This window comes from Hyperolius riggenbachi, chromosome 7 (genome assembly GCF_040937935.1).
Source record: "Hyperolius riggenbachi isolate aHypRig1 chromosome 7, aHypRig1.pri, whole genome shotgun sequence".
In the NCBI taxonomy this organism is placed as follows: domain Eukaryota; kingdom Metazoa; phylum Chordata; class Amphibia; order Anura; family Hyperoliidae; genus Hyperolius; species Hyperolius riggenbachi.
Window position 1 is genome coordinate 252,790,800 of NC_090652.1, and position 24,815 is coordinate 252,815,614.

Consider the following 24,815-nt stretch of genomic DNA (forward strand, 5'->3'; position numbering starts at 1 on the left):
AAAAATGCAGCTAAAAATGATGCTTTGGTAAGAAAAACAAAGTTCTGATGCTGTGAAACTGTTAAAGAAACACCAAGCCTTTTCAGTTCTGCTGAGTAGATTTTTAGTCCGGAGGTTCACTTTAATGACCCCTTATGCCCGAGCACAACTAATCACAATGCTATCTTCAATCCCTGACTGATGGAAGCTTCCCTCTGCCCCACTTCATAGCAATAGAACACAACACTAGCCTCAGGGTTAGGGATGTGTCTGTACAGAGTTTTAATTGCAGTGGTCTTTATAAATTAGGCCTCTGATTCCTGTGTGACCTAAAATGGCCTCATGACCCCATTGACATCACACTGTATCCCTGCATGTCCCCAGAGAACATGGAAAGGGACAGCTTCGGACAGGCAGGTTGTTGGGCTCTTCCACCCAACTAGGTCGCATAGATGGAAAGGTTAAGGTGGATGTATGTACACAGGAAGGGGCAGAGTGGGCAGGGACAAGCAGGGATTGGTCCATTCCACAGCACCAATTAGCAAGAGAAGGGCTGAGCCTAGAAAAAAGGAGGCTTTATTGTATGTATACATTTTTGTATATATAAACAAGAAACTCCTCCAAATGTCAGAGGTTAACAATAGAGGGAGCATCCTCTGCAACCACTATGAAGCCCAGGGTTGTGGGGTGTCCAAACAGCACACCCTCCCTACTTCCAAGAGAGTTGTGATCACACGTGTTATTAGTGGAGGAAGTCACTATAGGCACACTTTTTAGATGCTTCCAGGCAGGTGGACTTTCCGTTCCTGAGGACACCACAAGGGAAGGAAATGTGATCACTGGGGAGAGGAGGGGAGCAGGGCCGGCTTTTGCTATGAGCGACCTGTGCGGTCACTCAGGGCGCCATGCTCTCAAGGGCGCATGCGCCCTGTCGCCCCTCGCCGCCTCCCTGTGTCCTCTCCGTCTATATTTAGAGCAGGACTACAAGAAAATGGCCACCGATGTCCACAAATGCAGACAAACAGCTGCCATTTTCTCGTAGCCTGCTCTAACTACAGATGGAGCGGAGGCGGGGAGAGAAGAGTGACGTCGCGCTGGAGCTGGATGTCAGGTGAGTCAGTCTCTGCCCGGCCCGCTGCCACATAAAGGGGGGGGGGGGTTGCCTGGGGCAAACTACCTACACTGGTGGCAAACTACCTACACTGGGGGCAAACTACCTACACTGGGGGCAAACTACCTACACTGGGGGCAAACTACCTACACTGGGGGCAAACTACCTACACTGGGGGCATACTACCTACACTGGGGGCATACTACCTACACTGGGGGCATACTACCTACACTGGGGGCAAACTACCTACACTGGGGGCAAACTACCTACACTGGGGGCAAACTACCTACACTGGTGGCATACTACCTACACTGGTGGCATACTACCTACACTGGGGCAAACTACCTACACTGGGATATACTACCTACACTGGGGGCATACTGGGGCATACTACCTACACTGGGGGCATACTACCTACACTGGGGGCATACTACCTACACTGAGGGCATACTACCTACACTGGGGGCATACTGGGGCAAACTACCTACACTGGGGGCAAACTACCTACACTGGGGGCATACTACCTACACTGGGGGCATACTACCTACACTGGGGGCATACTACCTACACTGGGGGCAACCATGCTACTACACCGGGGGAAACTGTACTAGCTACACTGAGGGCAGCTATGCTACCTATATGGGGCAACTATACTACCTACACTGGGGGCAACTATGCTACCTATATGGGGACAACCATGCTACTTATGGGGGGGGGGCAACAAAATCCGGTTTCGCTCAGGGCGCTGTGAAACCTAAGGCCGGCCCTGGAGGGGAGGAGGGGAGTTGTCATAAAAGTCTTTTTGGGAGGAGGTCCCATGAGGTGTAGTTACAGCCCTCTTAGTGCCCCCAAAATTCATGTAAAGTACAGGTTCGATTTATACCTTCTGAGAAGTAACATTTCAAAGTTAGTCGTTAAGAAATTTCAGGCGTCCCCAGCTTTTTTTTAATCCAGCCATATAAAAAAATCAAAACTAAGCTAAAGCTAAGTACACACATCAGACAAACGTTGGTTGAAATGAACTACTGTATTTTTTGGACTATAAGACTCACTTTTCCTCCCCCTAAAGTGGGGAAAAAAAGTCACTGCTTCTTATAGTCCAAATGCAGGAAGTTCTGACTGGTGAAGGCCTACCAATATGAACCTCCAACCCATCGCAATGTCAGGGGGCTCCCTGTATTTTGCCCATGAATAGGAGGACACAGGGGGACACAAAGGGGCATAGAGGACGACACAAGGGGGACACAAAGGGGCATAGAGGAGGACACAAGGGGGACACAAAGGGGCATAGAGGAAGACACAAACAGGCATAGAGGAGGACACAAGGTGACACAGTGGAGGACAGAGGCGGACACATAGGGATACAAGGGGGACAGAGGAGGACACAGGGAGACATATGAGGTACAAAGGCATAATCCACAAGAAGCCCCATCACCATGGATGCACCAGGTTTAGTGTGTGTACAGTATATATATATTTCCCCTGGTTTTTTGTCTTCTAAACCTAGGTGCGTCTTATGGTCAGGAGCGTCTTTCTAGTCCGAAGAGTAAGGTACGTCCGATGATGGCTCATCAAAGGATAACGATCACAAACGGTGATTTATTAACCAGGACAAATGGGCAAATAAAATCTGTGGGTTTTATCCTCAGAAGATAGCTTTATTTTAAAACTATAATGGCCGAAAACTGAGAAATAATTTTTTCCATTTTTTTTTCTTATTTCTCTCGTTAAAATGCATTTACAATAAAATAATACTTAGCAAAGTGTACTACCTACAGAAAGCCTAATTGGTGGCGAAAGAAACAAGGTATAGCTCATTTTGTTGTGATAAGTAGTAAAAAGTTATTGTCTAACAAAAGGGAGGAGCGCTGACTGGTGAAAATTGCTCTGGTCCACTAGGGTCAAAACCCCTTGGGGGAAAAGTGGTTAAGATAAAATAATTCCTTCTGTTGAGAGCCAGATATGGTATGTCTATAGTAGAAACCACATAGGAGTCACTCATCACCCCATAAAGAATTCACAATGAAAGAGAAATAGATGTGGCATTATTTAATGCAGGCTCCTTCTTCCTCGCCCCCTTCTACAACATATAAATAACAAATCACGGATGTTCTCGGGACAAGACAGTGGAGGGATGATCCTTCTTTTTTCTTTTAACATTTACCAAGAGGAAACCAGCCAATAGATAATGAAACTGCCTCCATTCGCTTCCCCATGTCAGTAATTTAAAAGATTTCTGTGTGGCGGAAAGGTAGTTATTAGTTGCAAGGGGAGTTGAAGAGAATACAAAGAAAGCGATCCTCCCTCTATGGTCTGCGAACCATTTTAAGAGAACACCCACTGAATATTATGAAGGAGACAAGTCACAGAGTTCGAGCACACCCCTTTCATCATTACAGCAGAGGCCTCCTCTATGGGGGAAAGCAAGTTCCCAAGTTTACACTGTTATCAGAACCAACTTTGGTCTGTATGTATTTGTGTGTCTGTGTATATTGTGTGTGTGTGTGTGTGTGTGTGTGTGTGTGTCTGTGTATATTGTGTGTGTGCATATCTGTCTGTGTGTGTCTGCACATGCATATGTGTCTGTGTGCGCTTGCATATGTGTGTGTGTCTGTATGGAAGTGTGTTGTGTATATGTATGTCTATGTGTGAATCTATGTGGGTGCGTGTCTGAGTATGTGGGTGTGCGCACAGGTCTGTGTGTGTGTGCGTGTGCGCGTGTGTGTGTGTGTGTGTGTGTGTGTGTGTGTGTGTGTGTGTGCACGCGCGTGCGTGTAAGGCCTCCGTTACACTACACACTGAAAAACTGATGCATTATAACTTTTCATAACAGTGCATTGTGAAAAAGCTTTCAGTAAGAACACATATAGTGTAAACTGTGCCATAGGAAAAACTGTTGTCCTTTCAGTTATAACTAAGCATTTGATATCGTGTAAAAGGACCCGGAGGCCGGTTTCACACTGAATATTGGCGGTGCGACAGCTGCACCGCACGGAACAGGCCTTCAGGGAAAACCGCGTTACTATGCGATATTCCCTATCTGGTATCCGGCCAAGCAGGAAGCGACGCTCACTTCCTGCTCGGCAATTCCGCACATGTGCGACACAGATAATTGTGGTGTGTTTTTTTTTAAAGTGTGCATGTTGCCATAGACTTACATGACTTCCTGCAGGAGTCACGCGGTAACGTAGGTATTGAAGCACGTTAGACAGGGCACTTCCAGCGCAGCATACGGCAACGTAGGGAGTATGTGGTAGCAGTGCGACATTTTGCCGCACTGCCACTGCGTGAAAGGGCCCTAAAGGTGGCCATACATCAGACGACTTGGTAGCCGAGCGACCGTCCGATTTGATTATTATAATCGTAATCTGATGAAAATTTGTGCCGTCCAGTGCATGCTCGACCGACAATGCGACAGATTTCGGTCCGAAATTGGTCGCATTAATTAGTCAGACATGCTGCACAATGTAGGGCAAGCTTGCTCGATCGTGTGTGCGGCGGTAATGGCGAGCGATATCGGGACGAGCAACAAACACGAAGAGACCCCCAACGCTGTCCCACTAATGTGTAATGTGCCCCCTGGTGCCCAGTGCTCTATACATTACCTGTCCGTGGCCGCCGCTTGTCGTCCGCTGGCTCCGGGCACACTCCTTGCTCCATACACGCGCCCCCCGTGGTTGCCGGAGTAAAGGGGCACATGTGTGACATCACACGTGCGCCCGCGAGTACGACAGCAGACATCTGTTGATGTGCATTTTCATATGCTTTACAAATGTAACGCACAAAAAAATGCATGCAGCAGTGTATTATCACGACCCACTGTGCTACAGCATATACAGTGCAATGTGAAAGATTGGGTAACCTTGTTAATCGTCATGATTTTCCTGTATAAATCGTTGGTTGTTACGATGTCAGTTAAATATATCATATAGGAGACACACACAGTGATATTTTAGAAATGACAATAAGTTTATTGGATTTACAGAAAGTGTGCAATAATTGTTTAAACAAAATTCGGCAGGTACATAAATTTGGGCCCCACAAAAAAGAAATTAAATGAATATATAGTAGATCATCCTTTTGCAGAAATTACAGCCTCTAAACACTTCCTGTAGGTTCCAATGAGAGTCTGGAATCTGGTTGAAGGTATTTTGGACCATTCCTCTTTACAAAACATCTCTAGTTCATTCAGGTTTGATGGCTTCCAAGCATGGACAGCTCTCTATAATTCACACCACAGATTTTCAATTATATTCAGGCCCGGGGACTGAGATGGCCATTCCAGATCGTTGTACTTGTTCCTCTGCATGAACGCCTTAGTGGATTTTGAGCAGTGTTTAGGGTCGTCGTCTTGTTGAAAGGTCCAGCCCCAGTGCAGCGTCAGCTTTGTCATTGATTCCTAGACATTGGTATCCAGAATCTGCTGATACTGAGTGGAATCCATGCGTCCCTCAACTTTGACAAGATTCCCAGTCCCTGCACTGGCCACACAGCCCCAAAGCATGATGGAACCACCACCATATTTTACTGTAGGTAACAGGTGTTTTTCTTGGAATGCGGTGTTTTCCCTCCATGCATAACGTCCCTTGTTATGCCCAAATAACAAAATTTTAGTTTCATCAGTCCACAGCACCTTATTCTAAAATGAAGCTGGCTTGTCCAAATGTGCTTTAGCATACCTCAAGCGGCTCTGTTTGTGCTGTGGGCAGAAAAAAAGCTTCCTCTGCATCACTCTCGCATACAGCATATTCTTGTGTAAAGTGCGCCGAATGGTTGAACGATGCACAGTGACTCCATCTGCAGCAAAATGATGTTGTAGGTCTTTGGTGCTGGTCTGTGGGTTGACTCCGACTGTTCTCACTATTTGTCGCTTCTGTTTATCCGAGATTTTTCTTGGTCTGCCACTTCGAGCCTTAACTTGAACTGAGCCTGTGGTCTTCCATTTCCTCAATATGTTCCTAACTGTGGAAACAGACAGCTGAAATCTCTGAGACAGCTTTCTGTATCCTTCTCCTAAACCATGATGGTGAACAATCTTTGTCTTCAGGTCATTTGACAGTCGTTTTGAGACCCCCATGTTGCTACTCTTCAGAGAAAATTAAAAGAGGAGGGCAATGTACAATTGACCCTCTTAAATACTCTTTCGCATAATTGGATTCACCTGTGTATGTAGGTCAGGGGTCACTGAGCTTACCAAGCCAATTTGGGTTCCAATAATTAGTTCTAAAGGTTTTGGAATCAATAAAATGACAACAGTGCCCAAATGTATGCACCTGCCTAATTTTATTTAAACAATTATTGCACACTTTCTGTAAATCCAATAAACTTCATTTTACTTCTCAAATATCATTGTGTGTGTCTCCTATATGATATATTTAACAGACATTTTTATCATAACAACAAACGGTTTATACAGGAAAATCATGAAGATTATCAAGGTTGCACAAACTTTCGCATCCCACTGTAGATCTAAACTAGTCCATTAGAACATACTAGATACATTTGTAAGTGCGGTGCGAGTCAGTGTGCGCGTTGCATTACAACGTTCAGCAGCCCAACCACTGTAAACAGTCCCTTGGGAACAGGGAATGTGATTACCTCAGCTGTAGTCTTGCAGATGGTTTGTGGGAAACACGAGAAAGATTTTCAAATGAGGCCTGTGGCGTACAGATCCATCTGCATCCTGTCTTCAGCAGTGGTGATGAAATATGGATACAGGATGTGGTTGCAAGGCACAATACACATCTTTTCATCTGTACATCTTTGGCCCTTGAGGGCCTCCATAGTTTCTCCTGTTTGTGGAGGGCTACCACTAGCAAAGCATTCACATCCACATCAAGCACAAGCTATGGCATAACTAGAGAGGATCACAGGGGTCCACAGAGCTGTTTTGGAGCCCCAGCTACTAACCTTTCCTTCCTCCAACACAGGGGACGATACTACAGATCAGGGGCCATATGCAATTCACTTTTTCACCTGAGTTTTCTCCTAGGTGGTATTTTCACTACTTGTGAATAAAATGCCTTTCACACCACCAGCAAGCAAACAAATACTCAAAATAATTTGGACAGTACTTTTTCACCTACTTTTTGGTACTTTTTCTATTGCAAAGAGCTAGAAAGTGAATAATTTTAATTGAAGATGAAAAATGATATCCTAGGAGGAAACTCAAGAGAAAAAGTGAATTGCATATGGCCCCAGGTGTTGTCGTGGCTACACTGGTTATGGGTGTGAAGATCATGATGGCCACACTTGTTATGGGTGTGAAGATCATGATGGCCACACTTGTTTTATGACCCTTATGAGATGGTCCCCACGGCCACTGAGGGCACCAAAGGAGGGCAGAAGGAGGAGTATGAATACTGGGGTCCCTATCAAAATTTCACTCGGGGGCCCTATGAATTGTAGTTATGCCACAATTGTAGTTACAAGCACAAGTGTATTCCTACTCCTGCTGGAGCCAGCTGTAGCAAACCTGAAGCGAGTAAACCACGCCCCCTCGTTCCATTGCTGTCCCCCATATAAAATTTGCGCCTGGCTGTGTCTTCGGGACTTGCAGGTCCCGAGTACTTCTGAAGCATGTTGAGGAGCACCAAAGATGTATTTGACCTGTAGGCCGAATAATTTTGCTCAGGGGACATCAGTGGAATGAGGACACAGAGAGATTGTAGTGAGCAGGAATGTCAGTTGATCTCCCAGAGTGCTCTGGGGCAGAGGCTGCATGACATAATTGACTAGGGCAAGCGATTGGTCATGCATATTAATGGACTAATTCCTGCTAATCAATCCGATCAGTTCGATGGGATCAATCTGAAAAATAGGTCAATTCGGATTGGTTAGCGGCCATTCAGCCATTAATGGGTACAACTGATGATCTCCAATTGTTTACTATGGCCATCAGAATCAATCGATTGGCCATGGGATTGTACTGTTAATGGCCACCTCTACACTTCCTCTGGGGTCAGCCCCTCCAGATCAGTTGTTGTGGCCACACTTGTTACCATGGAGGGGGGGGGGGGGGGGAGAGATTGAGAGAAGAAGCTGTGAACATGGGGGGGGGGGGGCTTATCAAAATGTTGCTGGGGACCCCATGATTTGTTGTTAAGCCTCTGCGGGTGTCTCTCTTCTCATATGTTTCTTGTAACCTCTGCATATCTTTTGAACAATTGTCTGCAGTAATATTTATATTTATTAATTGAATGTTTAATCATTAAAGATTAAAATATTTATATTGTACTTCATCTTTATTTTGACACTTCCACATGGTTGTCATTCTGTACAGAGCTACAGAACATTATGTCACTGATTCAATCCTCTGTAATAAACCCGTGTCCCTGTGTGTGCTGTCTCTGTGTAGCTGGGTCTGTGGTTTTTGCTACTGCGCATGTGCGCAGCACGGACCCAGCCTCACAGAGACAGGAGGACAGGGACGGGGCCAGGGAGCCAGGAGGACGGCCAGGGTGCAGCGGGTGTGCACGCGGCGGGTGCGCGTTTGCGTCGGGTGCGCGCGCGTGTGCAGTGAATGTGGTGGCGAGAAACACAGACCCTAGAGCCCTTTTTTAAACGGGCTTGGGTCTGCTAGTCCTATATAATAAACTCCCTGTCGCTGCGTCCTCCTGTGTCCGTATGTCCATGCATTGTGCCTGGCGCGCATGCATGGCACGCGGACGGACTTCAGAGAGCAGAGGAGGAAGGGCTTAGGGGAAGTGGGCATGTGTGTGTTTGTGTGCACGCGGGCATGCGTGTGAAAATGCAGCCGTGCGTGCATTGGGGAAAGGGAGGTCGCGGTCAAGGCCCTAGCGCCCGTTTTTCAATGGCCGGACCTTTTCACTAGTTAATAACATTGTACCTATATATTTAATTTTAACGTAACGGTTTAATCATCGTTAACTAAGTACATTAGTAGGTCAATGGCGGTATTTATTTTAAATACTTGTATTTGGTTTTGTTTAAAACCTTAATACTGCTGTAACTTTGCTACATGCCAGGCCGCTTTCTTTTGCTGGATTTAAAATGGTCTTATAAATGCACTTCAGCAGAAGTGAAAATGGATGACTATTTCAGTTGTATAACATATTCAGTTTTAGCACATTTTCCTATTGTATAAAAGCTTTCCAAACAAAATGAGCTGTTCTATTCTTTGTCACCTCTACCCTCCAATCTTGTTCACCTCTGAAGGTGTTCTGCGTGGTACGTACAGCCAGGCAGCCTTTCACAACCTCCTACGCCATCCATTAATATTGCCTGGCGGCACACAGCCGCTGTAGTCTTAAGTCTTTTGTCATCTCCACAACAGTCGCTGACGCAGGGCACAACAATGAATGACTCCTATTTTAAAAGGCGCTTTAAAGAAGGCCAGCGGATTCAAACCGTTTCTCACAGTGCAGAATATTCCAGTAGGGCCAGACATTTTGAAGCATAGATGATTTGTCCACAGTTCTCACTTCGAAGAATACAAGTGTATCTATATATCACTTCAAGGAAGACGAGTCGCAGGCTTATTTAAAATGACTTTCCCAGAGTCACTAGTAGTAATTGCCAGCTACAGCTGAGTGGATAATGCAGAGGCTTTGATGGCTATATGGCACTGATGCATTTCACACATCGCAGGTTAATGCCATAGTTTCCTATTGAATCCACATGCCAGTGTGTGGCTTATCATAATGCCTAACCCTGCAGTGTGTTCAGGGCCACACTGTGATTGGCAGTCAGAAGATGTTGTGGTCAAGTAGAGGCTTTCTGTACCCCTGAGTTGAGATTTCCTAGTATACAGATAGTCCCCAGTTAACAAAAGTGTTAGAGACTGTAGGTTCGCCATTAACCTGAAGTCAGAGAAAAGTAGCTGGAAGACACGGCCATGGCCAAGGCAGAGAAAGGTAGCTGGGAGACATGGCCAAGTCAGAGTGGGAATCCAAATCCCGAAATACAATTGCACATATTTCAACAAAGGAAGGAAGGTAGGTAGATTGTAATCAATTTACAGGGCCACTGGTCACAGAGTTTAGTCAGCATTCTAGCGCTCACAGCCACTTTCAAGCGCATGTTTGATCTGACTTATTGTGTGTTATTCTGATTTATTGTATGTTTTAGAGTTTTGTTTTCCCTAGCAGTATGGTTTTGTAGGTGAGAGCAAAGATCAGTGACACTCGCTGACTTGGGACAGTTAACCTTTCTGATGTAGAATATGGTTTATGCTGTTGTATTTTTAATTACCAATTGAATACTGGGTTTGTATCTACAGTATGTGTAGCAAATGTAAAAAACAATATATGAGCACTGAGTTTTCATGACAAAGAGGCTGATATACAAAGGCAGGGGCAGAGAAAGCTGCGGTCAAACTGGTTCATTTGTCCACAGACAACTAGAGAGCAGAAGCTGAAATTTGATGGATTGATTGATGGCGACTAAATCCGTTTTCTCTCATTTTATTTTGGGTTTGATCAGAACAGTTAGTCCCAGTGTCTCGCAAAGCAATAAAGCGATTTACAGATTTGGGGACGAGAGAAACTTACCTCTGTACAGCCCAAAAAAGCCCTCATAGCGCAGCACTTTCTTAAAACAGTCAAAACTGTTTTTATACATCAGCTCTCCTACGAAGGAGGACCTCTGGTTCTGCATCCGCGTCTTCACAAGGTCAATGGGATACACCGCTGTGGCTCCAACAGCTGCGAATATGGAAGAAGCACATCATTAAAGATCAAGCCAACTCATTAGTTTGCCCTACAACAATCAACAAAAACAAGTCTGAATCCCCACTCAGATTCTTATCACAGTATTGAGGTTTCATCATCTGCTCGGTCTCATTGGTGATAACAGAAACACAAAATTATCACGTTTTAATTCAGCTTCAAAGATATTTGCAAGTTTCATCTGTTCATGAGAGTAAGAAGCAAAACTCATCACTAGGCAAATCATTCCAATATGCCGAGGCATAGCTAGGGTTTTCACTGGCCAGGGACAAAGACAGTTTTTACGCCCCAATCTGGAAAAAAATGGGCGTGGCCACACATCAGAATGTGCTTGTGGGTAGAGTCAAATGTACAAATGCTGTTTAGATAGCCAGATGTGCCCTCTTCCCCCCTGCAGATCGCCATATGTGCCCCCCTTCCTACCGTTTAGATAGCCAAATGTGCCATCTTCCCCCAGCCAAATGTGCCCCCCTTCAAAAAGCCAAATGTGTCCCCCCTTTAGATAGCCAGATTTCCCCCCTTTAGATAGCCATATGTGCCCTCCTTCTCAACATTTTGATAGCCAGATGTGCCCCCTATTAATAGCGAGATGCATTCCCCTTTAGATAGCCAGATGTGCCCCCCTATTAATGGCGAGATGCGCTCCCCTTTAGATAGCCAGATGTGCCCCCTATTAATGGCGAGATGCGCTCCCCTTTAGATAGCCAGATGTGCCCTGCTTTTTCTGCTGCTGTTAACGCTTCTGCACTCCTGTTCAGAGGGAGGGAGAGAAGCAAAGGCATTTAGCGCAGCCAGCGAGCCACCTCGCACATACTTGGGAGGAGGAGGCAGCAGATGTGCTGAGGAGTACATTTGCAATCGGCGCCGGTAGACTTGGGCGCAGGATACAGCCGGTATATGGCTGTTCCTGCTTCTGCACAAGTCCGGGCCATTTTAATTACTATTCCCCCTCCAGGCCGCCATGGATAGTGGGGGAATGAAATAATTCGGCTTCCAGCGATTGCCGGAGGCCGAAGTATTGTGTTTTTTAAGCAACCCTCTGACGGAGCCGATGTTACTCACTGAGCGCTGAAATAGGAGTGATTCCTATTGTAGTCTATGGAGGCGCCGGCTGCGTCCAAGTCTAGCAGCGCTGAAAAGCACTGCTCCGGTGCCCCTGCCCCCCCCCCCCCCCCCCCATAGCTACGCCTCTGCCAATATGTCAAGGGTCAGGAGAACAATGTCCTCATCCTGTGCTTCACCAAGACAACCTGCCAGGCTTATCGCTCACTGGCGCATCTGAGCAGATCATAGGCAACTGTACACATTATGGATACTTAGCGGAGGCCACAAGGATGGGCCGCTTTGACTGAAAACTATCTAGCAAGTGTACAAAGCTATACAGGAGCCGAAATACAGAAAAGAAAAAAAAAACTCAAAATGCAGTCAAATTTTTAAACTCAGACTTTTACCCTTTAAAATCAGAATTAGACTGTGGAATTCCAGGAAAGTCCCATTAAAGATAAGCACAAACGTTAGTCTAAACTCAGCAGAGATCTTTCTGCAACACATTGGCAAAGATCTAGCATGTGTACAGCCACTCCAATCAAGGCCATCTGGAGTTCCACAATATCTCGGACAAGCGCATTGTTCCCCTCCTTTGCCCACCCACTGGAAGCTGCTTCATTGTACACTGGCCCTGCCTTCCTCTCCTCCTTCCTACATAGCAACAGAACTGTGCCTTAGAATGAGGTCTACAGATACAATTGTTCATCTCCTTATCTTATTTTCATTACATGTTTGTTTTAACGGGACATTATTAGAAGCCAATCAAGCATAAAAGGGTTTTGTAATTATCTGCTGCCCCAGTTTTAATACCCTCAAAGGCATAGAGGTGCTTACTTACACCCAGTCAGTCTGCAACACACCTATAGTCACATGTGCTTGCAGGGGGAGGAGAGACCTCCCTGTCTGCAGAAGCATGGCCTGTGTGCTCCAAATTGAATAGGAGGGGTTAGAGGGAATGGGCTGGATTTCCTTCAATTTGCAAATTATTTCAAATAATGTTCCACTAAATGTGGATAAAATATGTGGCCAAACTGGAGCTATAAATTCAAGATACTATCCCAAATTGTCTTCCTTTATTAGAATCCGTCTACTGATTGTAGATGAACTTAAAGAGGAACTCTACCGATATAATAGAATGTACTAAATTATACTTTTACGTTAATTTTGCTGGTTTCAGAATTAGAAATAATTCCTACATTTATATATTGGTATGTCGCCCTGCCCTCCCAATGATGATTAGCCTAGGCTCATTATCTATGAGGAATTCTCCTCCCAGAGCATTCTGGGAGACCAGGGGCCATATGCAATTCACTTTTTCACCTGATTTTTCTCCCAGGAGATAATTTTTCATCTCCAATTTAAAATAACTTTCCAGTACTTTTCAACTAAAAAAGTACCAAAAACTTGGTGAAATAGTACTATCAAAATTATTTTGAGTATTTTCTTGCTTTCTAGTGGCTTAAAAGGCAATTTATTGACAAGTTTAAAAATATCACCTAGGAGAAAACTCAGGTGAAAAAGTGAATTGCATATGGGTCTAAAGGTGCGTACACACATGCGACTATAGTCGTTTGTAACGATCGTTCCCCGATCTTTACCAACGACGATCGTTACAAAAAACGAACCAACGACTATTAAGGCAAACGACGAACGAGGCAAATCGCTACAAAACAAAGTTCTGTCTTGGCGGATTTTTACCACCGACGATCGTTAGCAAAAGTAGTACATCGTTGGAAATGATCGTTCGTACCAGGCTGGACATGCACATTTCACTTTTTCTCCAAGGAACTTTACAATTTTATGCGCAGGCGCATTAAGTGCTTTTACGTGGTGTAACGTTCGTTCTAACGATGTGATCGTTACACACTTTTTACAACTAACTTTACTTCGGTCGTTCTTTCGTCAATTAAAAGATCGTTCGTCGTTGACAACGAACGATCGTTGTCGCATGTGTGTACGTAGCATTAGTGTTATGTCTACTGTCTTCGGAACACACAGTACACAAACATTCCTGCAGTGATGCACCTACTAGCACTAAAGATGTTGCTATCTGTGATAAAAGGATTTATGAAACAATATAGCAAAAAAAAAAATAAAATACATTTTATTAATTGTGTTATATTCAGTAAAGTTACCCTTAAAAGTTCAATAACGGCAGAATCTGTAATGATAGGTTACTTATGCACTATTCAATCAATTCTAAATTCAATTTAGTTACAAAGCTCTGAATATTGTGACACAAGTTGCATTCATAGCTATCTTTATCAAAGTGTACTGCTAAAACTCTGACAAGTGCCCCCAGTATGTGTTCCCTGCAGTATAACTCATTTCCCTGAGGAAATGCTTCTTTTGTAAACGTTCTTTCAAATTTCCAATTAATGCCTAGGTATTTTCTTGTTCCCCTGATATCATTTCTCCTTCCTTTTAATTTTACAGATTCATTTTTTCCTCCCTTCTTTCATCTCTCTGCAGCTTGTCCCGCTGCCACCGCACATAATTAATCTCAGTGGAGCATACTGTATCCGGAAGTACTATATTATTATGGAAGTCCCAGCCTCAAGACTGTCTGGAGCCAGAGGTGGCCCGGCCAACCCGGCGGAGACCTGTGATCACGGCCAAAAAATAGGCTTCTAGTTCCTGCTCTAGTGAACAATGCAACGCACCTTTGCTGATCTGTGCCGCCCGGCGCAGATAGAATTACATGAAGCTGAGCAAGCAGACACATCACTCACCTCCCGCAATTGAACCCAACGTAAATCTGTAGCCAGACTCGGCAACCTGGAGCCAGATAGGCCTACCCATGTTGCTGTAGGATTGCTGTAAGGGGGAAAAATGAAAATCTTTATGGGAACTGGAGAAATACAGAAAAAAAAAAAAAAAGACAATGCAGTCTTGTAGAGATCATATAACATGCTTTTCCAGCACTGGTACAGTTCTGAAAGATTACATGCATCACAGGCATTATATTCGGAAAGAAACCTCTCCAGCGTAGCATCTGAAACTACATCGCACTAAATTCAGGAGCACTCGCTTCAATAAATATGGGTACACTAATAAAGATCTTAAATCAGTCAAATTAACATGTGAATGTTAAAAGTTCATATAGTCTCAGGGGAGCGCTCTCTTACACCCATACACAAAGTGTATTCAGTGCGACTATACACATAGAGTACACAGAGTAGTGCTCAAGCCATGAAAAGTCCAAAGAGGGTAATATGCACAGTCCATTGTGAGTGTTCCCACCACCACCATAAGACACGTTGCACTTTCTGTGTGGACCCCCTTCAGTTAGCGACTCACAGATCCTACGGTCAGAAAGACCGGGCTATTGGCCACCCGTTGACTCTCTGGCAATCACCTCAGTTTGAGAGTCTCCTCCGCCAACTGCCAGCAAACTCTGCAAAACTCATCAGCATAAAATACCTTATGTTTTTATTTTTATTAAAAAATTAATGTCTAAAAAAAAAAGTTTAAATCATGGGCAATTGGTATGAGCAAAAACTGTACCAGCATAACATTCACCTGGTCCCGAGGGCCAATGGTCAAGGACTGCTAACACCTCACTCCTTCGTAGGTGAACAATAGACTCAAACTGACCTGCTTGCCCCAAAGAACCTGCTCCAACGTTCAAACCCCAACTTGTGGATACAACATCGCCGTGTCCGCCATGCATTCCACCTGGGTGTTGCACCATTTGCACTTTAACCTACACGTTTCATTGGCTAGTCAACTAGTCAGGGGCTATGAAATAACCTACAGCAACACTACTTGAACACATGAAGACTTCCTGATTGGACAGGAAGATCCAGTCTGAGATCAGAGGTCACTCCTTACAAATACTTGTCACTGCAGTATCTTATACACACTTACATGAAGGCACATGAATGTATGTTACCCTATCATAAAAAGGTCATCACACAATACACTAGAGTTAAAGTTCTACTCTATGTGTATTGTCTATATGACACTAAAAGTAACCCTAAGTAACGTAAATGGAGCACAACTATAACATACATGATCAGAGGCTGCTTTCATAGAACTGCATGTCCAAACTGTTTTTTTGTAGATATATGCTCAGAAACAGGATAAAGATTTGCAATTTTTTATTGTTCCTTAGTGTCAAGAGGACGCTGCTACTCTTATCATTAAAGCCTGCATATTGGTTCTTAAGCAGCCCATACACTCAGCCGATTTTCTGGCCGATCGATCGATCGCGATCGATCGATCGATCGATCGATCGATCGCAAATCGGTTGGCCAATCGACCGATCGACGGCCGATTTCGATCGATTTCGATGGATTTCCATCGAACTAGCAGGGTGGAAAATTTAGGTCGATCTGATGAGATTGCTTATCAGTTTGCATTGGCCTTAATGGAAATCTGATGGCAAAAAAATGCCATCAGATCGAATTTCAACAGATTTCAAACTGAAATCTATTGGAATTCTATCCTGGTAAAAAATGTTCTAAAAACGCATCAGATAGATCATCAGATGCATTTCTTATCTGTCTGCTGCCAATCTGACGAGTGTATGGGCACCTTAACTGTACATTTGTTGAAGCCTCTACATCTACTGAATATTTAGTCATGAAGTTCTCCCTGTAGGTAATCTATGCTATAGCACAATGTATGGTCAATGCATTTCACAGGTTCTTACCTGCCTCTTCAAGTCAACAATTAAAAAAGTAATTACAGAGGTATTCAGGCTTCCTAACAGTCCTAACTAAGGCACTGGTTTTTGGATTTACCTGAAGAAGCGGGTAAGAACGCATGTAAAGCATCATCCATACATTGCTCAAATAAAATCTTTTTTCAATATTTTGCCTACCGTATATTTCTTCTGGAGAGGTTCTACCCTTGTTTCATCTATGCTAATGCTCTTCTGAGGGAGAGAACTTTGTTTCACGAAACTCATCAAAACAATTATCAGCTGTTTTGAAAACTCTATATTTTTGTAAACTTGAATGTAAACCTTTCCTCCCAACAACCAGGATGATTTCGAACTTAAAATTCCCTTTTATTGGCTCAGAATTTACATGTTCCCAAGTATACGGGACATATACTACACATATTCTATTTGCTGTTGTTTTAATCTTTGTTGTTGTTTGTTATATGTTGTATTTTAACTGCATAAAGTCCTCTGTTCTTAGTTCAATCCAGATGGTCTTTATATTGTAAGAGAGTGTTTAATCCCCTAAAAAAGGAAAAAAAAAAAAAACAGATTCCCAGTGTCTCGTTCAAACTATTTAGGATAGGGGTGTGTGGAGAGATTCTTAAACAAGGATATTATATTTAATAAGACTTTATGTTTACATGATGTTGGTGCCAGATGGAATCATTTAATATTTAGGATTTCATCTCTGGTTATGTTACTTTTCTCCATATGCTCTGATTATCATACATTGTTTCAGCAGAGTAAAACTTTATGCCACAATTTTCAAAATCAGATATAAACAAAACATATATTATAACAAGAAGGATGTGCTCCAGAACTATCTGTTCTTAGAGATACAAAGACAGGTGCAGTCAGTAGGACACTGTTTGGGCATCACATGACCATTAGTAATCTTTACAAACAAAATGAAGCATAGATTGCCATTAGCATGGGTTTGCCTCTAACTAAGATACACAAAATTGGTTAAAAGGAAATCTGTATCACTTGATCAGTATTAAAGAGGAACTTAACTGAATATGTATGAATTATTGATTGTATTTTTACAATATTCATTTATTAATGATTTAGTTAATGTTTGCCAATTGCACAAATCTTACCTCACCCTAATTTGCATTGTTAAATTTATCAGTGATGCCGGGATCTTTACTGCTGGCATGGTGAGTCACATCTATTCATGTTTATTGTACTTGATATATTTAATACAAATATTGCCTATGAAGATTGCCTATGTACCAAGTGCTGCAAGCAGATGCACACCAAACCCTTCAAGTGATACTCTATGCGTGAAAAATATTAATTGCAAATATGACTTCCGCTTGCTTACACTGTTTTCTATACGTAAAGAACACAGCCATTCCACAATGTTCCTAACCAAAACTGCCAGATGAGAGTGTCCAAGCCTGCTCTCAATGACCGGAATAGTCCACAGCTTCTGCTCAGTGCAACTAATAACTTAAGATGGGAATTTCTAACTAGTCTTTATTCCAAAGAGAATAGAGACTTTCAGCTACCAAAAAAGGGCTTACATTTGATTATAAAAAAAAAATCAATCATGTCTGGATGTAAACTGACATACAAAGATCATATTTTAACATTGGACCATTGTGAAAATTTGTAAAATTAAAAGTATATGTGTAGGCATACATACATCTACGTGTGTTCAAAAGTAAAATGCGCTAAAAATTACTTTTTTTTTCCTGTGTGGCTTTAACTTTCAGTAGGTTGTAAAAATCAGACAGATCTGACAGGGGGGCATTCTCAGTATTCCTTTATTCTTTACAAAAGCACTTGGTAGAAAGGACCAACACAAAGAATCTGGAAAACTTGTCTACTTGCCAAACACTATTCTGGCAGTTGGACTGTGCCACTACTGTCCAGGGAGTGCTTTTAAAAGTAAAGAAAATCCAGAGAATCCCCCATGAGGAGATGACTAGTCCAAAACCTGTTAGATTATTACAACCTACTGTACATGACATCAACGCAAGAAAAAAAATAATTTAAAAAATAATCATTTTACTAATGGGCAAATGCAGGGGCGTAACTAGAAATCCCTGGGCCCCCCTGCAAAACTTTGGATGCCCCCCCCCCCCCTCTTTCTGCACAGGTACACAGACAACCAATGTTATTCAATTGGCTAGTGCACACTAGTGCACGTTTTCCCCATTTAGATAAAAACAGACAGCAGTGAAGCACTGCACACATTTTCTCTATCAACCGTTTTTAGTATGCGTTTTCTGCACACCATGTGTGTCTGTATGTATGAAAACATGCATTACATTAGCTCCTGTGATAAAACATGCATGTTTTCACCCATACAGACACACATGGGGCTTGATTCACAAAAGCGTGCTAACTGTTAGCACGCCAGTGAAATGGTTAATTTGCATATATTCAGCAGTGTTGCTCTGGGAGACATCTCAAGCTCACTCCAACCTGAATTATCGCAAATTTTTTCTGTTTTAGGAAAGCAAACTTGTTTTTCACGCCAGTGAAAAGCTGCTTATCACGTGCAAACTGCCTCTTCGCGTGCTAATGCGCGTGTAATAGTTTGCATGCGTAAAGTTTAGTGCACATACCGTTTTTTGCGCGCATTAAACCCTATGCGACTTTCCGCACGCACCGGACAAAACTTTGCACGCGGGACTTTGCGCGCGAGTTTATTCCTCAAAACGATGCTAACCTACTTAGTGCAATGGTTATCACGCCCATAAGTCTTTAGGCGTACTAACTAGGTTAGCACCGCTTTATGAATCAAGCCTATGGTGTGCAGAAAAGGTATACAGAAAATGGCACACAGCAAACTGACAGATGAGTGTGCTCCCAGCCTCAGCTTGTTATTACATTCACTCTTTACACCTCTGATGGAGCAGAACTGGCTCTGCAGACTCCTCCAGCAACACTACAGTACAACAGCAGCACTTGGGAAGTGAGTGCATAGGCTGGTGACTGGGCGCCATACACAAGAGTCTGCTGCACACTGAATAGGGACTGTCTACAAAACTTTGTATGATTACTTATCAGTGGCTGAGCAGAGGCAGTCATTAGAGCAATTGTGAAGAGCAGAAAGCTTTTTTCTCTCCGCACCCTTAGTTTTCAGTCTTTCAGGACGGGGAAAAGAAACTTCTCCCCCAACAAGGCCCTCTGCGGCCTCTGGGCCCCCCTGAAGCTGCATCCTATGCAGGGTCTATTGTTACACCCCTGGACAAATGTAAAACTACGTTCGGGGTTACCGCCAAGAAGGTTAAGTTAGAAAATGATTGGCCCGGAACAGACATATTAGTATTTATACAGTGCCAACATCTTCCGCAGCACTGTATAGTGTATATTGTCTTAACTGTCCCTCAGAGGGGCTCACAATCTAAGCCCTACCATTGTCATATGTCTATGTATGTATCACAGCCTAGGGCCAATTTAGGGGGAAGCCAATTAACTTATCTTATGTTTTTGGAATGTGGGAGGAAACTGGAGTGCTCAGAGGAAAACTGCGCAAACACGGGGAGAACATACAAACTCCATGCAGATAGTGCCCTGGCTGGGATTCAAACTGGGGACCCAGCGCTGCAAGGTGAGAGTGCTAACCACGATGCCACCACGCTGCCCATATGTTATTTTATTTATTTATTTATTTTTATATATCTTACTAGCTTAAAGGCCCACCCGTTAAAAAAAAGGGGGGCTAGGCTTCAGCCGCGCATGCGCAGCAGGCACAGCGCACAGACACAGGAGGACGCAGTGACAGGGGTTTTATTATATAGGATGTTATACATATGTCATAACATTTTTATTTCTTTAACAAAACAGAAGTAATCTGAATTTATGGCGTGTTGTGAGATCAGACTACTTTACAACGGAGGTGATAAAAGTTTTACACCTTTAGTAACGCAAATAAAAAAACAAACTCTATAAAAATCCGACTGTGCAGCCAAATGCTCCTGGATATTGTCTTACCATAGTGACAACTATGTAAAACACACACATAAAACTTGTATAGATGGCTGAGGGCTACAGTGCTATTCTCATATTATTGGGATGTGGGTGATGACAGCACCTTCGCCTAGGCCCCTCCAGCTTTATCAGGTTATGTCAGGCTTGAAGGAGTCTCTCACTGTAAGAGGATTCACTGGCTACACAGCGGCCGCCATCCTCCCAGCTCAGCCCCAGCAAAGCCCCATCCAGCTAACCTACAAAGATCACTGCAAAAGTTCAAGAGGCCAGCTATAATTATGTTTTCAGTGAGGGATTAAAACTCTCTCTGCCGATGATAGCTGCGGCGTTGCCATGTCATTAGCTCTTTGTTGCCCGTTTTCTCTCAGTGTGTTTTACGTCTCCAGTAGTTGCACAGGGACACCTGCCAAAAATACCACCCAGATCTTTAGATTTCACTTGCCAGAGCCGAGTTTCACCATCAATATTAACGTCTATACTTAGCACAATTAAGGACAGCGAGTGTGTTCTATTTTTGCAGCAAGAGTGATAAAAAATGTATTAGTTCTATTTCCTATCGGTTATAGTTCCGGTCTTCACGCCAGTTGGCATGTCATGTAGTGTCAGCTAAACATAGTCGACGAAATGCTATTTAATGAAAATGGAAATGTATGAAAATGCAATGAAAACAAGCATGTATGCGGTTAAGACACTTTTTTTTTTTACTGATCTGAGGAAAAAGACTGTGATCCACGAAACACTGTTCTTACAGGAAGCAGGGTAAAATGGGACACCGACAGCAATAAATGGAACCTCTTTTTATAGAGTGAAAAGAGTTAGAACCTCTGTGCTGATTCTAATTTCCTGTTTCTGCGACCACCAGATCTTCTTAAGTAGTCATGAATGTCTTTGGAGGTCCTGGATAGAGGAAGTACAGTAAATGAGGAGTTTTCTACTAGGAACACAGACAGAAGAAACCTTTGTCAAGTTCTCAATGTTGTTCCAAATTCCCCATTTCCTGTTTCTGTGACCAACATATTGTCTCACAAAAAACATGGATATTCTTGGAGGTTCTGGGAACAGGAAGTAAGAGAGGATCTTCCTGCTGGCATCACAGACAGTCAAAAACAAAAACTACAGTTATAATTCTATTCTATCAAGGACCTACAAGTAAAGGCTTTGCCAGGATATAACTTAATCCATGAGTGTCAGTGACTAGTAAGGAGCAATAACTTCAATGGAGGACTGGGTTTTAAATATTGGGTGGCCCTATTAAAAAGTTTTCCTGAAGGGTTCCATGTTATTACAGCTCTGGTCAGTAAGGGTGGATCATACAGCCAAGCCCATTTTTTAGTAGTGCATTAACAATAACAATAATATTTATATAGCGCTTTTCTCCCTGGGGACTCAAAGCGCCGTGACCTTGCATTATGCAGTCTCAAAGGCTAGGGAAAAGAGGTGAGTTTTTAGCCTTTTTTTAAAGCTGTCCAGAGAGGGAGCCTCTCGTACTGATTGTGGAAGTGAGTTCCATAGAGTAGGGGCTGCGTAGGAAAAGGCGCGAGCATCAAATGTTAAGTGTATCCTGGGAATAACCAGCTTCATCTTGTTGACAGAGCGGAGGGTGCGTGGAGGGGCATAAAGTTCCAATAGATCTGCTATGTATTTGGGTCCCATGTGGTGTAGAGCCTTGAATGTCAGCAGGCAGATCTTAAAATGTATTCTCCATTTTACTGGCAACCAGTGAAGAGTTTGCAGCACTGGGGTGATGTGTGAGCTGCGGGGGGCATTGGCTAGGAGTCTGGCTGCGGCATTCTGTACTAGCTGTAGGGGGCGCAGAACCTTTTCTGTAGATCCGATGAACAGGGCGTTGCAGTAGTCTAGGCGGGAGGATACAAATGCATGAACCAGGGTAGGTAGGTCTTCAGCTGGGATAAGGTGTTTGATTTTCGCTATATTTCTTAGATGGAAGAAGGAAGACTTGACGACAGCTGATATCTGCTGTTTGAGTTTTAGATTTCCATCCAGGATCACCCCAAGGTTTCGCACAGAGTCTTTATACTGTACAGTATCTCCCCCAATTGCTAGTTTGAGGTGGTGAGCGTTTTGAACTTTATCCATCATATGTGGACCACCTACCACCAACACCTCTGTTTTGTCAGAGTTCAGCCTCAGCCAGCTGGTGTTCATCCAATTTTGTAAATCCACTAGACACGCATTTATGGATGCTGATGGGTCTTGGGTGCCAGGCTTGAAGGACAGATACAGTTGTGTGTCATCTGCATAACAATGGTATCCTAGGCCATAGTTCTGGATTATTTTGCCCAGTGGGAGCATGTAGACTGCAAAGAGTAATGGTGATAGTGCAGAACCCTGTGGAACTCCATAGGGAAGTGGCACTGGATTAGAGTAGTGTGTGCCCAGACATACTTGCTGTGTCCTGCCAGATAGGAAGGTCTGAAACCAGCTAAGAACAGTATCCCTTAGGCCACAGTAATTCTTCAGTCGCTGGATTAGTATTTCATGATCCACAGTATCAAATGCTTCAGACAAGTCAAGAAGAGTCAGAATTGAGCAATCACCCTTGTCCCTTGCAGTAAGTAGATCATTCATTACTCGGACTAATGCCGTTTCAGTGCTGTGCCTTTTCCTGAATCCTGACTGAAAAGTATCAAATATGTTGTTATCTGTAAGCCTGGCTTCCAGCTGGTTGGCGACTGCTTTCTCGATAACTTTTGATAGGAATGGTAAGTTCGCCACAGGTCTGTAGTTGGTTACAGAATCAGGATCTAGTGACGGTTTCTTCAAGAGGGGCTTTATGATTGCTTTCTTTAGTTCTTCTGGGAAAAGTCCACTTTGCAAGGAGCACTAAGTGATTTTGTGAAGTGCTGGCCTGATCAGCTCTGGGCACTGCATTAAGGATCCAGTTGGGCCAGGATCCAGGTCGCAGGTAGTGGGGCGGAGACTTTGAATGAGAATTCCAAAATCTTCTTCACTCAGAGTGTCAAAGACTTGCCATGGTGGTACGGTAGTAGGCAGATGCATTGTGGTGCAGCTTAGCGGCTGCTTTGTAATGCGGCTTTCCGACATTGCAATGCACCACCTATGCAACTTTCACAGTGTTGTCGTTGCATTGTGGTATAACAGCGTGCAGCATCCCAACACACTGCATGCAGTTCGTTTCCACAAAACATGTGTGCAAACAGTGACAGTAAAGCGTACTTTTCATTGACACTATGCTTTATTGTATGTGATGCAATACAAGGATAACATGTGGTGTGACTTTTCCATCACATTATGCTCCTGCTTTTACAGAGAACACAATGCCTAGCATGAACTTAGCCTAATTTTAAATGAGTGCCCACATACTTTCCATTTATTCATACATGTTAAGACAACGCGTTTCAAGGGTCTTGGCCCGCTTCCTTAGGTCAACACAAGTGCCTGAAAGGCAATGATCTTGAGCACGAGCGCCTCTCATTCTTCATGTGACTGAAATATCCCTTTTGCAAGTATTTGCCGCTGGACTGTTATCCTCAGCCATAAGGGCTTGTTTCTACTGTGCTCGGCATGCGTCTTGCGAGACGCAATGCCGGCACAGCTGAGCCGTGTCTCGCAGCCGAATCCCTCTAGCCGCGCTATGCACGGCTATTGGATTCGGACGGGTGATGCGATGATTATGCTGCAGGCCCTCAGCTTTTTCCCCGACCACAAATTCGGATGCTCTGCATAGACTTTTATAGGCTGCCAAATTCCACTCGAATTTGTGGCCGGTGAATCGGCCTGTTTTCGCATAAATGGAAACCTAGCCTAACTCTGCTTCTGCATTCTTTGCTAATAGCAGTCATTGCGGAATAAAAACAATGCGGATTAAAGCATGCAGACTTACTGTAGCCAAAAATCCCACAATAAATAGACCTGCTTCTTGAAGTATGAGTTATGACTGCCTGGCAGGCGTGAGGAATGACCTGACAGAGCAGACATGCCGGTACCTCCATCTGTGAACGAGGATTCCCCGTCTTAGGAACACCTGTTTATCTTTATCCCTTTGAAAGACAATTCCCTTCCTCGTGAGCTTTCCCCAGTCACAGAAAAAAACCAAAGGATTACACTCGCCATTGTCTGAAATCACTCTCTTGGCTGAAACTTCTATGCCTGAAAATACTGTAATTTTCTTTGAAGGATAGGTCTCTCTCGCCCGATTAAATAGTAGCAGATAACACACAATGTCTGGTTACCTGAAATTTGCTGTTTATCGGTAATTGCAGAGGTCTGTGCTCTTTTAGAACCGCATGGATCGAAATGGAATTTATCTTCCACGGTTTAATTTATTGAACACAATAGCTGCAGTAGACACCTTACTTCATCAAGGAAGAAGGCTGCCAAAGCTGTA

General features: G+C 43.6%; 1 protein-coding gene across 1 annotated transcript in view; it reads right to left on the reverse strand.

The window, feature by feature from the left end:
• The window catches only part of SLC25A12 (solute carrier family 25 member 12), a 194,416-nt gene that overhangs the window by 75,570 nt on the left and 94,031 nt on the right, over positions 1–24,815 (reverse strand). Inside the window, exons 10-11 of the mRNA XM_068245524.1 lie at positions 14,559–14,643; positions 10,603–10,755 (exon numbers count right to left, since the gene is read on the reverse strand). Coding sequence (XP_068101625.1) covers positions 10,603–10,755; positions 14,559–14,643 — 238 coding nt within the window. The remainder of the gene's footprint in view (positions 1–10,602; positions 10,756–14,558; positions 14,644–24,815) is intronic.